The following is a 14874-nucleotide window of genomic DNA, read 5'->3' as shown; positions in this document are numbered from 1 at the left end:
TTTCTTAGACAAGTTGTGGAATCTCCCTCCTTGGAGATTTTCAAAAGCCACCTGGATGTGGATCTGGGCAACCTGTTATGGGTGTTCCTGCTTGAGCAGGGTGGTTGATCCAGATGATTTCCGGAGGTCCCTTCCAACCTAAACCATTCAGTGATTCTTTATGCCTCTTTGTGTGTGTCTGTATATTGGGGATAGTGTTAACATCTGGTCATAAGGCCATTATGATGATGGGACAACACTGTCCTGCAGGTGTTTAAGTTATCCTTGCTCCTTCCTCCACCACTGTTGATGATTTCCGTGCTAGGCCAAAGTACATTTCCTTTGAAGATTCCCCTGATAACATTGATTATCACTATTTTGCCTCACCTGGAAGATCCATTAGACAGAGTATGCAAAGCACCTCGAAGATCTCAGGTATTGTCCAGATGATGAGGCTTCTTATTTATCCCTACCATAACTAACTTCTTTATCCCTACCATAACTGACTTCTTTTTTCTTTTTTTTTCTTTTTTTTTTTTTTTTTTAATTACAAGATGAAAAGTTAAATTAGTGTTCATCCTTTGATGTTTCATCTTTCTTCCTCATTTTTAGGAGTTAAAACAAGATATTTCCAGCTTTCGTTTTGAAGTCCTGGGTCTACTAAAAGGAAGCAAGCTTTCTAATTTGCATACTCCAAAAATGAACAAAGATGCAGCATCTCTGTCAGAAACTGAAGAAAAGAGTGAGAGTGAGGGAAACAAGAAAGGAAAGAAAAAGGCTTTTAGCCTTTTTGACATAACTACAATGATTCACCCAAGATCAGCCACTATTGCCTCTGAAGCACATAACGTAAGCAATGGCTCAGCAATGATGGTATCAGAGTCTTCTAAAGAGAAACAAAAACGTGTGAATTTTGTAACAGACATAAAAAATTTTGGGTTATTTCACAGACGGTCAAAAACAAACTCTGTGGAGCAAAGTACAAATAAAATATACACCGTTTCTGAAGAAGTTTCCCGTCAACAAGCAGAAGAACAATGTGAGAAAGCTGATGAACTGGAAGAGGGAGAGCTGACCATGAACTGTGAAGTAAACACCCAAAGTCCTGATGAAAAGTGCATGTTAGCTGAGTCACAAAATAACAGCGACACTTCAGATTCGCAGGATGAGGGAAGTATTTGTGCTTTAGAAACAGAGAAAACGGAGTTACACAACTCTGAACCAGCCACACCACAGGATCAGCAGGACAAGGAGTTGGACATTAGCATTGACTGTGATGGGAAACAGGAAACAATTGATCAGGGTGACTATGTGATAACAAGGTTGTGATGCTTACAGGAAGAAGCATTTACAAATATATATATTTTGCATAGTGCTTTTGGGGGGCAATGTTTTAAGAACATATTAGCAAATGCAGAATTACACTTTATAGTACTCAACTGTGGCACATGATCTTGTAACATAGTAGTCAAGAGAAAGATAATAAAGGGACCTTCTGTTTTGTAGCCTGCTTTAGCTTTCACAATTTGTTTTACATTTTTTAATAAATGGAAGCATCTTGTATTCTTGTACTGTTGCAATAACCCACAGAAACTTTTTAGCTATCTTTTTCAATTACAACAAATGCAATTTCTCTCATATGATAGTTGACTCCTATGATAAATATTTTTCTATGCAAATAAAAAGTAGCTTAAGAGACTTGTAAGCCTTTATTTAACTTTGTAGGTTCTTAAAAGATTCTGGACAACATCATTATCATAAGTGGTTCCTGTCAACATAATTCATGTCAAGCTATTAGAATCATTTATTTAAATTGCTAGAAAGTTGATTTGCTTCAAAATCTATGAAGAAACAAAATATAAAGTATATTCTTTTATTTATTGAAGGAATATGAATACCTGTAAATTATGAATGATCAGTCTATTTGATTATTCAATTACATCTTCTCCCACCCAGGAAGAGGACTATTACCTTCCTGATACCAATGTTAGGAATGCATTTTGCAGGATCTGAAGACTGTAAAAATGTTTCTTATGGTAAAAGAAATATTTGTGGCTTGCTAAAATTTGATGACGGATTACTCCTCAGGAATCCGTAATCACAACAGCTACTGCTTCTTCAACCATTTATTTTTCCAAATGTGGACAACCTATGCACTTTAATGTTTAACTGCTTATTAGCTTTTGCCTTCACAATACACTAGTATTTGCGAAGAGAAAGATACTTCAGGAATAAACAAGCATACAAGGATCCCCTGAGTACTTGGGAGGACATGACAATTTGCTGAGAAGTTTTTAAAGGCAAAACTTAGGAGAGTTTCTTCGACAACTTCAGAGTTTGGGAGAAACTGATTGGAGGTTTTATAAAAAAAATATTTAGACATTTAAATGTATAAAGATAACATAATAGTATTTTTCTTAACGGAGTGACTTATTGTCTTAGTCAAAAACAGTATTTTTAAAATTAAACAGTCTGTTGCTTTTTAATCAGTGACTGGTGTCATACATTATTAAAAATAATAAGTTTACAACTGACCTAAGAAAGACCACCCTTGAGCTCCCAGCACCATCCTTCTTCTCCCATGGAAACATGAATATACCACTTCAGTGTGGTCATTTCATTCTGAACTTCCCTAGCCCTACTATAATAGATTTCGAAGTTCATTTTACCCTGTATTAAGGGATGTGCAGATGCATAGAGTACACTTACATAACATATCCCTATAAATATAAAACAAGAAGAAAATGAGGACAAAACAGATGGAATCCATGACATTAACTCTCACCATGTAGGACATGACCTAAAGCCTTTAGGTGCATTCTGTACCTAAACTATGCTTGTACTTTACTGAGTTTTGAAAATTCAGACTAACCTCCTCTCATTGCTATACATTTGGGTGTGTTTTCCTGCTCTGCTTTACACGTGTACTACTCTCTCTGAGTTCATATATTGAGAGCTTCCTTCCTGTACGTGTACCTGTGCCATGGGACCTAGGAGTGAATTAGTTGAACAAAAATGGACAAGTAATTGGGAAATAGTTTGTATGGCTTTGCAACACTGTGTTCACATCACATTTGATTACTAAGTTATGGTTGATTTCCACCTTGGCCTCTTGAATGCTCTGTGAACCTCTTCTCCTCATCTCTCCCCTTATCCACCTTTAGATTGTGAGCTCCTTGGGGCAGGGCCTGAAGCTTTTCTGTTTGGAAAGCACTTGAATTATTACAAGCATAACAAGAAATAAATAATAATAATAATAATAATAATGGTGGAATAACTTCATATCATTTTTACCAGGTCAACTCTTTTAGAGAGTTCTCTTTTCTTCTGTAACATTTGTGCTAAGAATGACATAAAGTCAATGTGTCCCATGTAGCTTTCGTCACAATCTTCTCTATATCCCAGTTAACAGTCTTTTACCATCACTGATTTCATATAACATTTACATCATATTTTATTAAGGCCTGTACAACCATTTGGGATGCTAAAATTTGCTACTCCAGAGATGCAGCTACCCAAAGATACTGGATTAATTTCCCATGAGCTTTTAGAAACTTTTTTTTCCTTTCTACTTCTCCCTTTGGCATCTTGCCATTCTGCCCATTTGAATTGGGATGATTAACTCATCTGGTTGCCTGATCTTTTGCAGTCTAACATAACACAGAGAAAAGTATCCATGCCAAGCACTGATGTTTTATAGACATATAGAACAGGGCACAGATGAGTGAAACCATAGCATAGGTGTCATTGTAAATGATTTCCTCTTCCATCACAACAAATGAAAAATGCATTAGTACCATAATGACTCTACAGGTTCTTTGTTAATGACAAATGATGGTGACTACAACTGTTAAAAAATTGTAAAAGAGAAGGATCTCAGTACAGGAGATTTCTCCCTATGGGAATGTAGAGTGCAGCTTGAGTGCAATGGCACAAACTGGCATCTGCAATTTTACTGTAATCATGGCAGAATTGGAACTTATGAGTCTGTGAAATGTGGCTACATTTTCTGTCCATGAGCATTGCTTGCCCCAAGTAGACAGGAACTGTGAAGAGTTCCACCTTCTCATCCTACGATGACTTTCCTAATCTGAAGTTTTCTGTGAATAAGTAGTGTCTACTTTCAGGACAACGTGTATCTTCATCATAACTGTAATTGTTGAGAGGTATAAAAGGCAATGAAATTTGGGTGTATGGGCACCAAAAAGTTCTTAAAAGGAATGCTTGAAACAAGAATGTCTTCCTTCAGAGAATCCTTGAACCAATTTTCAGGATAATTTCTGCATAGTTACCTCACATACATATATTGTAGACAAAAGACATGAAGAAACAATTATATGTCCATCTCAAATTCTACTATATATATGTATTCCAGGCCATAACACCCCTTTTCCTCTCTAGATTTCAATAAGCAATTAGATTCTGGTATGGAAATGTAGGGAAAATAGTGAGGGAGGTAACAAGAAAGAGAAAATAGGTGAGCCATATGCTTAAAGAGGGTGGTGAGGCAATGCATTTTTGCTTCCAGTTCAAAATATTTGTTTCTATCTGGTATCAAGACTTTTTTATGGGAATGTAGAGACATAAATTGGAGAAGATTATAATCCATTTTCATTTTAAAGTCTCTTAAAAGAATCCAACACCTTTGCTGAGTAGGGCAACCTCATAAAAGAGTATTAGTAATGGCAATGGTAATAATTATTACTAGTAATATTAAATGTAATAATAGCAATCTTGTACATTTACCTGGGAAACAGAATTCCTCAGTTTTGACCCTTATTCAAAAGACTTTGTGTCTTCCACATCAAACTATGGGTTGATAATACCAGTAAGCTGTTCTTGGGGCAGGGACTGGAACCTGGAGTTTCTTCCTCCCACAGAAGTACTTTTAACCTCTAGGCTAAAAATCTTACCTCTCCATGTTTCAGCTCTTTGACTAGCTTTAGTTTTGAACCCTACAGCCACTGTAGCAAGAGCAGATTAGAGATCCTCTGAGACAGTCCATAGTTAAGTAGTTGGGTGTGCTCCAAAATAAATCACCAGAGTTAAGGATGAGTCTGAACCCTCCAGATATGAAAAGGAATTGAACACATTGAACAACATCAAATCAAGTTCAGTAACCACTGATCTAATACTTGAGAGTTACCTTCTTGTATGAGTTTAAAAGAATGCAGCAGAGAAGGCTCTTCTTTATATTAAACAACAAGTTTCAGTCTTTCACCTTCATGAACATAGGACCGTAGCAAACCAGTCCTACAATATACTTCAGTTTTTTTACAAGTCGCCCCATCACATAATTGTCATCCTAAATCAATCAAATCCTCTGTTGTTGTTAAATATAGTTCTGAAATGTTTATACTCATGAAATATTTCAGCTGTTTTTATTCATACATTTTAGGTGGTCAGTAACTTTTAACATTATAGCTCTTCTCCATCTAATATTTGTTCTGATAGCATTCTTTTCCTTTCAGCTTTGTTTTTCTTTGGGTTTAAAGAAATTATGCTGTTTACATTTCAGCAAACACTTTCTGCTCTCTTTAGTTGACCATCATAGTTACTGTTGAGTGCTGTGCAGCATTGGGTGTCATAGTGTTCACAGTGGCTTTTCAGCCTGGCCTTTAGCCATTTGTAATCTATTATTCTTTTATTGTGGAAAGAAAGCAATTGGTACAGAAGCCAATGCATCTTATTTCAAATTGAGAGATACTTTTCCCACTTTGTACTTTCTAAAGGGAGTTTAGAAAGCTGTCTATTACTAGAAATTTAACTTTCCAACAGCTGATGTTAGATACCAGTTCCATAAGGTGCTTCTTCAGTTTATTTTCTCTCACCAATTCTTCTCTTCTAGCTTGCTGATAACAGACTCTCATGAAGGCAATATATGCACTACTGTATTTTAAGAGTATAAGAGCAGTGCTTGCATCAGGAACAGAAGGAGTGTTCAAGATGTAAAATTGGAGCTTCCAACAAGACTAAGCCACAAAAGACATTGCTATTACTTATGTTCTCTAGTCTGGAAATTAGTAATAGAACCTCACTCAAGCAGAACTCATTAGAAATTATTCAATCACATGAAATCAATAATTAATTCAAAAGAGCTTGCACACTTTTCACTCAGTGGAACTGAAAAAGCAAAGATAACACTCTATATTTGTTACATATGATCAATTTAAAAAAAAAAAAAACTTTATTATATAATGATTTTCTAGAAATCCATGTGTTTCAATTTAGTAGCTTGGTGAAAGGAGAAAAAAAAATAGAAGAAAAGAAAACAACAAGAAAGGAAAAATAATAATAAAAAAAAAAGAACAAACAAACAAACAGATTTCTCAGACTTCAGAGATTTATAGTTTTTCTTAGTATAATTAATACCCTCACAACATCTGAAATCATTGAACTAACCTTTCATAAATTGAATGGGCAGCATAAACTGCTCTTTAAATGTAGCAAAGTAAGAATCATAACTGCAGAATAACTCATTCTGGTAAATGACTAATGGTTTTAGTACACAATATGTAATTTACAAGGTGGGAGATGCATACATCAACCTTTGATGAGTGTCACGTATGCCTTAAAATAAATATGGTAAGTATTCATATGCATATAGAGAAAGCGTACAAAGTTCTGTGCAAGTGCTTATTTCTGCAATAATTTTCATCATTTTTCTTTCTTTCATCTTCCCTTTTTGATGATTTGTTTACACGGAGGATGTGTTGTTTCCCCAGTAAAGATACCTTTTATATTTTTCCAGTATATGCTTTGCAAATGTAGACACTAAGACCCTTTAGTGCAATACTTTATGTCGCATCATCTGGTGTATAACATAGGTCCTTGTGTCCATACCATAACATGAAAGTTTATTATGAAATACTAGAAATAATTTTTTTTGGATGAATTACATTTAATACTGAGAGATACTACAAACATGAATACTTACATCCAGACACCAAAGCATGGAAATAATCTTTCTCCATGACTAATTCAATTGAATACAGTTCTAACTCAAGAAGTAAGCAGCAAAAATAAACTTTAAAAAGACACATATAAAAAAAAAGAAAAAAAAAACAAAACATAAACTTGGTATAGTTTTTTAGTATCCTCAGTTCCCTTCACTTTAATTAAGTAATATTAAGGGGTTTGTTTTTTAAGTATTTATCTTTAAAATTATAGTTTCTTTTTAGTTTTGCTTTGCAAAAGATGCAGAATTTGTATTTAATAGTTAATGAAAGTTTCATTAGCTGAAAGATTCTAAATCATGAGATTTTAAGGGAGATCTCATCTGAGAACTGGTTCCACTGATTTGGTTTTTACAGAACTGTAACCTCCCTGGGTTATAAAATTCACTGACCATTTTCCAAACAAAGTCACAGTCCTTGAATTACATTGATCTGAACTGAAATCAGATTCACATAGAGGAAGCATTAAGATTTCAGACACAGAGAAATATGCTGTGCTCATTTTGAGAGTCTGCACAAAGAATTTGTTTTCAGGAGGGTCACCCATTAAGTATCATCATTTAACATAGTGTCAGAAGAACAGTACAAAAAATAGACACAAGCAATATATGCTGAATAAAAGAGGGGATCATCCATGTTTTAATATTGAAGCAACAGACAGTCTAAAACATGCCCACCCAGAACCTCAGTCCAAACATCCAGACTTTTGGAAAATCACACTCAAACCTAAATCTGGCCCAAGTTTCCCCAGAGAAAAGAATACGGCTACTGCTTTGCTTGTTTGTTTGTTTTCTATTTCTGCTGAACACAAATAAACTCTGAAATCTGACATATTCCCACACACTCACACCCAGAGTCTGATGAAGAGAGAACCAGATGTATGATACCGAGCCAAGAGTTATGCAGCATGGTCAAGTAAGTGATGAAAGACTGAGTGAAAGCAATCATAAGCTTGAAACTGGCTGCAAGTATTATAAAACATGAAAGTTTTTATAAAGAACTATGTCACAATTTGCTTGGGGAAATATTTTTTCGTATAAATTTATTAAAATCCGCTGTAGTTTAACCCAGCAGGCAGCTAAGCACTACACAGCTATTTGCTCTCTACTTACCAGTGGGATGGGGAAAAGAATCAGCGAAAGGCAAAATTTGTGGGTTGAGATAAAGACATTTTAACAGGACTGAAAAAGAAGAGTAAACACTAACAACAACGACAATAATAAAGAATATACAAAATAAATGATGCACAATGCCACTGCTCATCACCCACTGACCAGCCAGACCCCAAGCAGCAGCAGCCCCCCCAGCCAACAACCCCAGTTTTATTGTTTAGCACAATGCCATAAGGTGTGGGATATCCCTTTGGCCAGTCTGGGTCAGCTGTACTGGTTTTGTCACCACCATTGTGCACTCCTAGCCTCCTGGCTGGCAGGGCAGTATGAGAAGCTGGTAAGACCCTGAGTTAGTGTAAGCACAGCTCAGCAAGGAAAACATTAGTATGTTGTCAACATTAATTTTCTCCTAAATCCAAAATATGGCATCATACCAGCCTCTGTGAAGAAAATTAACCCTATCTTAGCTGAAACCAAGACAAATCAATTGAAGAATTCTCATTAGTCAGCTTCTGAAATCTCACATGGTATTTCACAGAATCACAGAATTGTAGGGTTGGTAGGGACCTCAAGAGATCATCAGGTCCAACCCCTCTGCCAAAGCAGGTTCCCTAGAGCAGGTTGCTCAGTTAGGTGTCCAGACGGGCCTTAAATATCTCCAGAGAAGGAGACTCCACAACCTCCCTGGGCAGCCTGCTCCGTCACCCTTACCGTGAAGTTCTTTCACATGTTGGTGCGGAACTTCCTGTGCTGCATCTTGTGGCCATTACCCCTTGTCCTGTATACACAAACCACTGAAAAGAGGTTGGCCAAATCCCTCTGTCTCCCACACTTAAGATATCTGTAAACATTAATAAGATCTCCTCTCAGTCTTCCTTTCTCCAGGCTGAACAGGCCCAAGTCTCTCAGTCTTTCCTCATAGGGAAGATGCTCCAGGCCCCGTATCACCTTTGTGGCCCTCCACTGGACTCTTTCCAGGAGCTAAATCCATGATTTGCTTGCTGATCTTCTCTAACACTGTCACCAGCATCAAGGAAAGTATAACACCAACAACTTAAGTTATCTTATGACTCTGCCAAAGTGATTCTTCAAACTAGTAGCAACATTTCAGGTTTCATGTTGGCTGAATTCCCTCTCTGAATTAAATTTCTTTCTCAGTTTGAAAAACAGAGAGGGAATACAACTCAAAGAAATAATTTATTTAGTTCACATCTTATTACTTCAGACTAGAGTAACTATCCTATTCAAAAAGGTAATGGGTCATTCTAGAGACAGGTACATTTCCAAGGAAGATGGAATAGCTCCTTTCTGTATATCCGTGTAAGAGAACAGATGTGCTGGGAACTTCAAATGTAAATTACAGTAACATTAAAATGTATTATTGCTTCATCTACAAGCCAAAACTGCTGCCTGTGGGAAGTATTTATACCTTCATTTGATGCAAGGCTGAGCTGCACAGTTTGAATAGTAGGGTTATACAGCAGTTCCCATGCAATGAGACTGGAAATACATCATAATGAACAGAATTTTTGAAGAAAATACACCATGCTAAGTCATGTCCTCAGCACCTGCTTTGGAAATCACACAAAATCATTCAATCAATCAATTCAATCTTTAAAATTAATTCTATCAGTAAATGGCATAGATGAACAGTACACCTACCTCTGCGTTCACTTGGTTCTTTATTTTCCAGGCTCTCTCTGGTATTCCAAATTCTCTTTTCTTACATTTCTGTCTTTATTTATTAATGACTTTTCCCCACTTCTAAATCTAGTCCTTCAGTTTCTCTTCTTCTTCCACCGTTCTTTTTCCTGTCATCTTATCTCCTAGTCATTTTTCATAATTTCTTTCCCTCCTCTGTCCTCCATGTTCACGCATTCATGTCATTCACAATTTCTGAACTATCCTATTCTCTAATTAATCGTGTCATGTGATCAAAAGAGTTGTTTTTTGTTTGTTTGTTTGTTTGTTTTTTGTTGTTGTTTTTTAGTTATTTCCTCTCACTAATCCTGGGTTAGAACACAAATTTTCTTTTAATCTCTATGTTTTTGATAATGCAATTGCAGGTGGTGGGAAGATACTTCACTTGCCATGCCCACAGGTTCCTATGAATAAGTTCAAGGTAAAAGGATTTTCTGCCACTTCAAATGGTGCAAAGAATCCTTTTTTCCTCCTTAAATCTAACATTAACTTGTGTTTTCATACTATTGTGGCCTTTTTTCATCTGACATAATGCATTAAACAGACACTACGAATATTGAATAGCACTCTAAAAGCTTAAGTTGAGAGTGAAGAACACCGCATCACCGGAAACTGCAGTTGGAATTTACTTCCAGTACAGTTTTAAGCCTTTCAGTCTGAGACACCTACTCACACAACAAGACCGTCTGCTTTTTTAATGACGACAAGCACTGAGGATTTAGTATTATACTTCATCATTTTAATTTCCAGCTTGGGGCCTATTTTGTGTTTTACACCTTCCTATCTGAAGTTCATACTGGTGCTTTCTGATAAAACTATTTCAGTTAATGGTAGGAGGAACTGAATATGAAAATGACTAAAGTATTCCCATCGCTTGCAGAAGGATTTTCTAAATGATATTTTTTTATTTTCTAACCTTTTAAAATGCAAATGATTAATAATAATAATAACAACAACAACAAAAATAATAAAAAAAATATAAATTAAACACATTTTTTTTTAGTTTCATACTTTCATTTGTTGGCTCTGAAACAAAGTTTTCACTTTTCACCTCTTTCCCAGAAATGCTCTATCCTTCCACTCCCTGAGAATAGGGGATTTACATGGGAACAGAAATATCTTGTATTTCAGTAGTTTATTTTCTGCTCTTAATGTTTTGTTTGCTAATCATGACCTTGTGATCTTTGTATTTTTCTGGCATATGAACTGGGCTTGTTTAGGATGTGCTTTTGATTTGAGATCAAGGCAGTGAACAAGCATATACTTTTAATATCCAAGCATGCTGCCTAGTAGTTAGACCATCTCTTCTCATAGAGGTTCTTGAAACTTACTTGAAACATTACTGAGAAGTTAATGTTTGTTTTACTGCAGTGAGGAGTGGTGGAGGAAACTGGGGTTGTTTAGTCCAGAGAAGAGGAGGCTCAGGGGAGACATTATTTCTCTCTACAGCTACCTGAAAGGAAGGCGTGGGGAGTTGGGGGGCAGCCTCTTCTCGCAAATAACTAGTGATAGCAATAGAAGGAATGGCATCAAGTTGCACCATGGGAGGTTTAGGTTGGAAATTGGAGACATTTCTCTCAGAAAGAGCAGTCAGGCATTGGAATGGGTTGCCCAGGGAAGTGGTGGTGTCACCATCCCTGGGGCTGTTCAAGGAAAGGTTGGACGTGGTGCTTAGGGACATGGTTTAGTGGGTGACATAGGTGGTAGGGGGATGGTTGGACCAGATGATCTTGGAAGTCTTTTCCAACCTTAATGATTCTATGGTTCTATTAACTAAATATAATATTGAAAATTAAATAATTCAGTGCTATACCTTGAACCAGACCTAGGTAGTGTTATTAAAAAACATGTAGATATTTAGCTGCCTCATTGTTTAGCACCTAAGCTTACTTTACAACATATGAGAGTTAGAAATAAAACCTCTGAATATCAAGCCACCTCAGTTACTCCAGGCAAAATGGAAGATACAAAGGAGAAGGAGGTGTTTCTGTCTGGTTTAGATTCCTAGGTAAGAAAAGGACTGATCTTCCAAAATATTGACAGACACTCAGTTCAGAAGAATAGGTTCCAATTCTTGCTTTCTCTGAGTTAAACGTCTACAAAGAGATAGTCTGTACTTCAAGACTTTTAGACCGTAGCAAGCTTCCCAATCTCAGATGAAATATCTACTGTAAAGGAATATGATGTTACTAACTCCAGCTAAGTACCCTCAACAGTCTCTCCATTTATTAAAAAACAAAACAAAACAAACAAACAAACAAAAAACACTTTAAAATAAAACACATCTAACAGGAGAGTATAAGAAAGTTGCTTATTCAAAATACTCCAGTGGATTTGGCTCTTGTCTCAGATACAACACACTGTCTCTAATGGGGCTTTATCACACTATCATCAGCAGCAAGTAGCTAGGTCTCCCCTGAGACTACCGGAGTTCTCTCAACATTAACCTATTCTTGGATGAAAGACAAGCATAATCCAGACTTAGCTGGGAAAATCCATGGCTTGCCAAGAGTTCATTACTCTCTGGCATGGTTGACTTGAAGCTGCACCTTAGCCCAAGCTGTGGAGGGTTCTTTACTTGCAAAGAACTGAGTTGCTGGTTTGTCTTTGTCAGCTGAACCTCTGCTATGAGCTGGAGCCCACAAGCATTTCTGAAAGCCTCACAGTTCCACTCACTAAATCCCTGGGAACAGAAATGTATCAGATGCTAAGCATTTATTTGAATCTCAGAGGAAAAAAAAAAAAAAAAAAAAAAAAAAAAAGCTAAGAGGTAGCTTTAAATCATTTCTCCCTTGTCCTTGCTTCTGCCTTGAACAAGTTCATGGGATTTATGTTTTATATCCTGTGAGAGGGAAAGAGATGGAAACATGGTATTTGCAGCAATGTACTATTGGTTTGACCTTGCCTTTGAAAAAATTAATATACGAAGAGAATTCGGTGACTAGCTATTGCTGCCTTCATTTTAAAATTCTCTGCTATTTTTTGATGGATTGTTCTTGATGCTTATCAAGAACAATTTATTACCGATTTTTATCAATTCAGTGGTTGAATTTTCAGACTTTTGTAGAGAAAGTACAGACCCCAGGTAACTTGAGGCTTTTTAGCCTCAAGGAACTTTTCAGAACATCTGAAATTATTGAATGTGTTCACAAAGTTTAAAATCAGATAGGATAAAAAAAGATTATAAAATAAAATAAATGTTTTAATCACACTTACAGTAATGAATTTAAAAATAAATAAATAAATAATGCATTGGAGTAGCTTTATAGGTCTAATACCAACACACCTGGAAGTCTAAGACCTATTTTCAAAACAGTTTTAGGACATAAACAGAAAAATAAGTTTGACTTTCTATTTTTAGAACAACTTAAGCTGAAAACCATGTATTCTCTTTATTAAAAATATATATATATATATATAACTTGTATATATTCTGTTCTTGCTGACTTGTATTTATTTCAGATAACTTTGTTATTTCAGGGAGGCTTTGACAAAAAGGTTTATTTTCTGCTTTTGAAAGGATTTTAATTTTACCAAGAGTAAACTATCCTTAATCCACAAACACCAGTGTGTTTAGCTTCGAACATACAAGTACTCCCACTGAAATTGAAACTGTATGGAACTGTGCATTGAATGCACAAATGCAGCTTCTCTCTGAAGACGACTGGCCCTCTAACTTCTGTATTGCTAACTTGTAAACTACTCAATGAAGAAACAGAAGACACTCTGCACTTTAATTCAGGGTACCATCAACAACTCAGTTTTTCAGTTAAAACTAGTTTTTTATGTCAAAAGAACAACATGGGATAGCCCCATGCAATGAAACAGAAAAACTGATATCTAAGAAGTACCTCTCTCTGTGCAACTCAGAGGGAAGATTTCCCCTCAGAAATTGTCCAGGGTTTTGCTAGAAAGCTGCAGACTTCTTCTGTGATGCCTGGAGGCTATCATAGTTTGTGCTAAATAGTTTGTTCTGATGTTTCTCAGAAGTTTTTACTTTAGCACAGACTGCTCCCCAAGCCTCCGAGGAAAGACAGGAATGTAAAATTCAAATTCTCCTTACAGAAATGACCCCAGAAATTCCTGAGTACTATTCTATACGTGCTTTCTGACTACCAGGAAGATTTATTTCTGCCTTTATAGTGAAATCCTGCAAAATGTACTAGGTTTCACATCCCTAGGTCTCACATACAGGAGTCGAGAATGACGGTGATCAGGACTCATTTTTGTTTGTTACACTGCTCCTTTTTCAGGGTCTACTTATAACTATTATAACAAAACTATAGCTAAAAAGTGTAGCTGTTATAACAAAACAACATCTGTCCACAGATCTTGCTGGGAATCCAGCTTTAGATCAAGCTGTGCATTGAAAGTAATATCAACAGTATGAATTCCCTGTATAGCTCTATGTTGCCAACACATGGATGTACTATTTCAGCTTTTAGGAACTGTTTTTGTTTTGTTTTGTTTTGTTTTTTATCCATTTCCTTCTTCTCTGTTTATAGTTTCCTTTCAGCTTGTAAGTGAATTATCTTGGGCTCTGGTATTGGGACAATATTAAGAATGACTCTGGATCTGAGCTCAGCCTCTTCTTCTGAATGATATCTGGTTCTCATTGTGAGTAAAGACATGAATACAAACATGTACCTAGCAAATACAGGGCATACTGTAGATAGATCCTACTTTCAAAATGGGTAACACTGAAAATAGGGACACTGCAAATCTATTTATAGTTTGTTTGTTTGTTTGTTTGTTTGTTTTTAATTAAGTTTCAATTTACCAAAGAAGAAGAAGACATTATTACAATAATGGTTCCACAACATTCATTACATAGCATAGGTGTGGAAAAAAGTCTTTCACTTTACAATTGCAAAAACAGATTGAAGGAATTTTTATAGAGATCTATTAAATTATCAGCTCACCTGTATGACTGTAGTAAGTATTAAAAAAATAATCTATATTGCTTCTTAGTGATGCATTTAAAATGTTATTTTCTGTTCTTCAGGTACCATCTGAATTGATACAATTATTAGAGACAATTATGCCCTAGAAAGCCAGAGCAGAAGAGATCCTAATTTAAATATATATACTCTGAAGGTACTAGATTGAGAACAAAGACATATGTA

The 14874-nt window shown here is 36.0% G+C and overlaps 1 protein-coding gene across 1 annotated transcript in view; it reads left to right on the top strand.

Annotated features, from left to right (window-relative positions):
• Positions 1-1308, top strand: part of TRPC4 (transient receptor potential cation channel subfamily C member 4) — a gene marked incomplete at both ends in the record, with an annotated part of 99669 nt that extends 98361 nt beyond the window's left edge. Inside the window, one exon of the mRNA XM_084296704.1 lies at positions 592-1308. Within this exon, the coding sequence (XP_084152830.1) occupies positions 592-1308 (717 nt within the window). The remainder of the gene's footprint in view (positions 1-591) is intronic.
• Positions 1309-14874: the final 13566 nt, after the last annotated feature.

This window comes from Netta rufina, assembly GCF_964035555.1.
Source record: "Netta rufina genome assembly, chromosome: 1".
Taxonomy (NCBI): domain Eukaryota; kingdom Metazoa; phylum Chordata; class Aves; order Anseriformes; family Anatidae; genus Netta; species Netta rufina.
The sequence above is the reverse complement of the archived record's forward strand: the minus strand, read 5'-3'. Positions and strand labels throughout refer to the sequence as shown.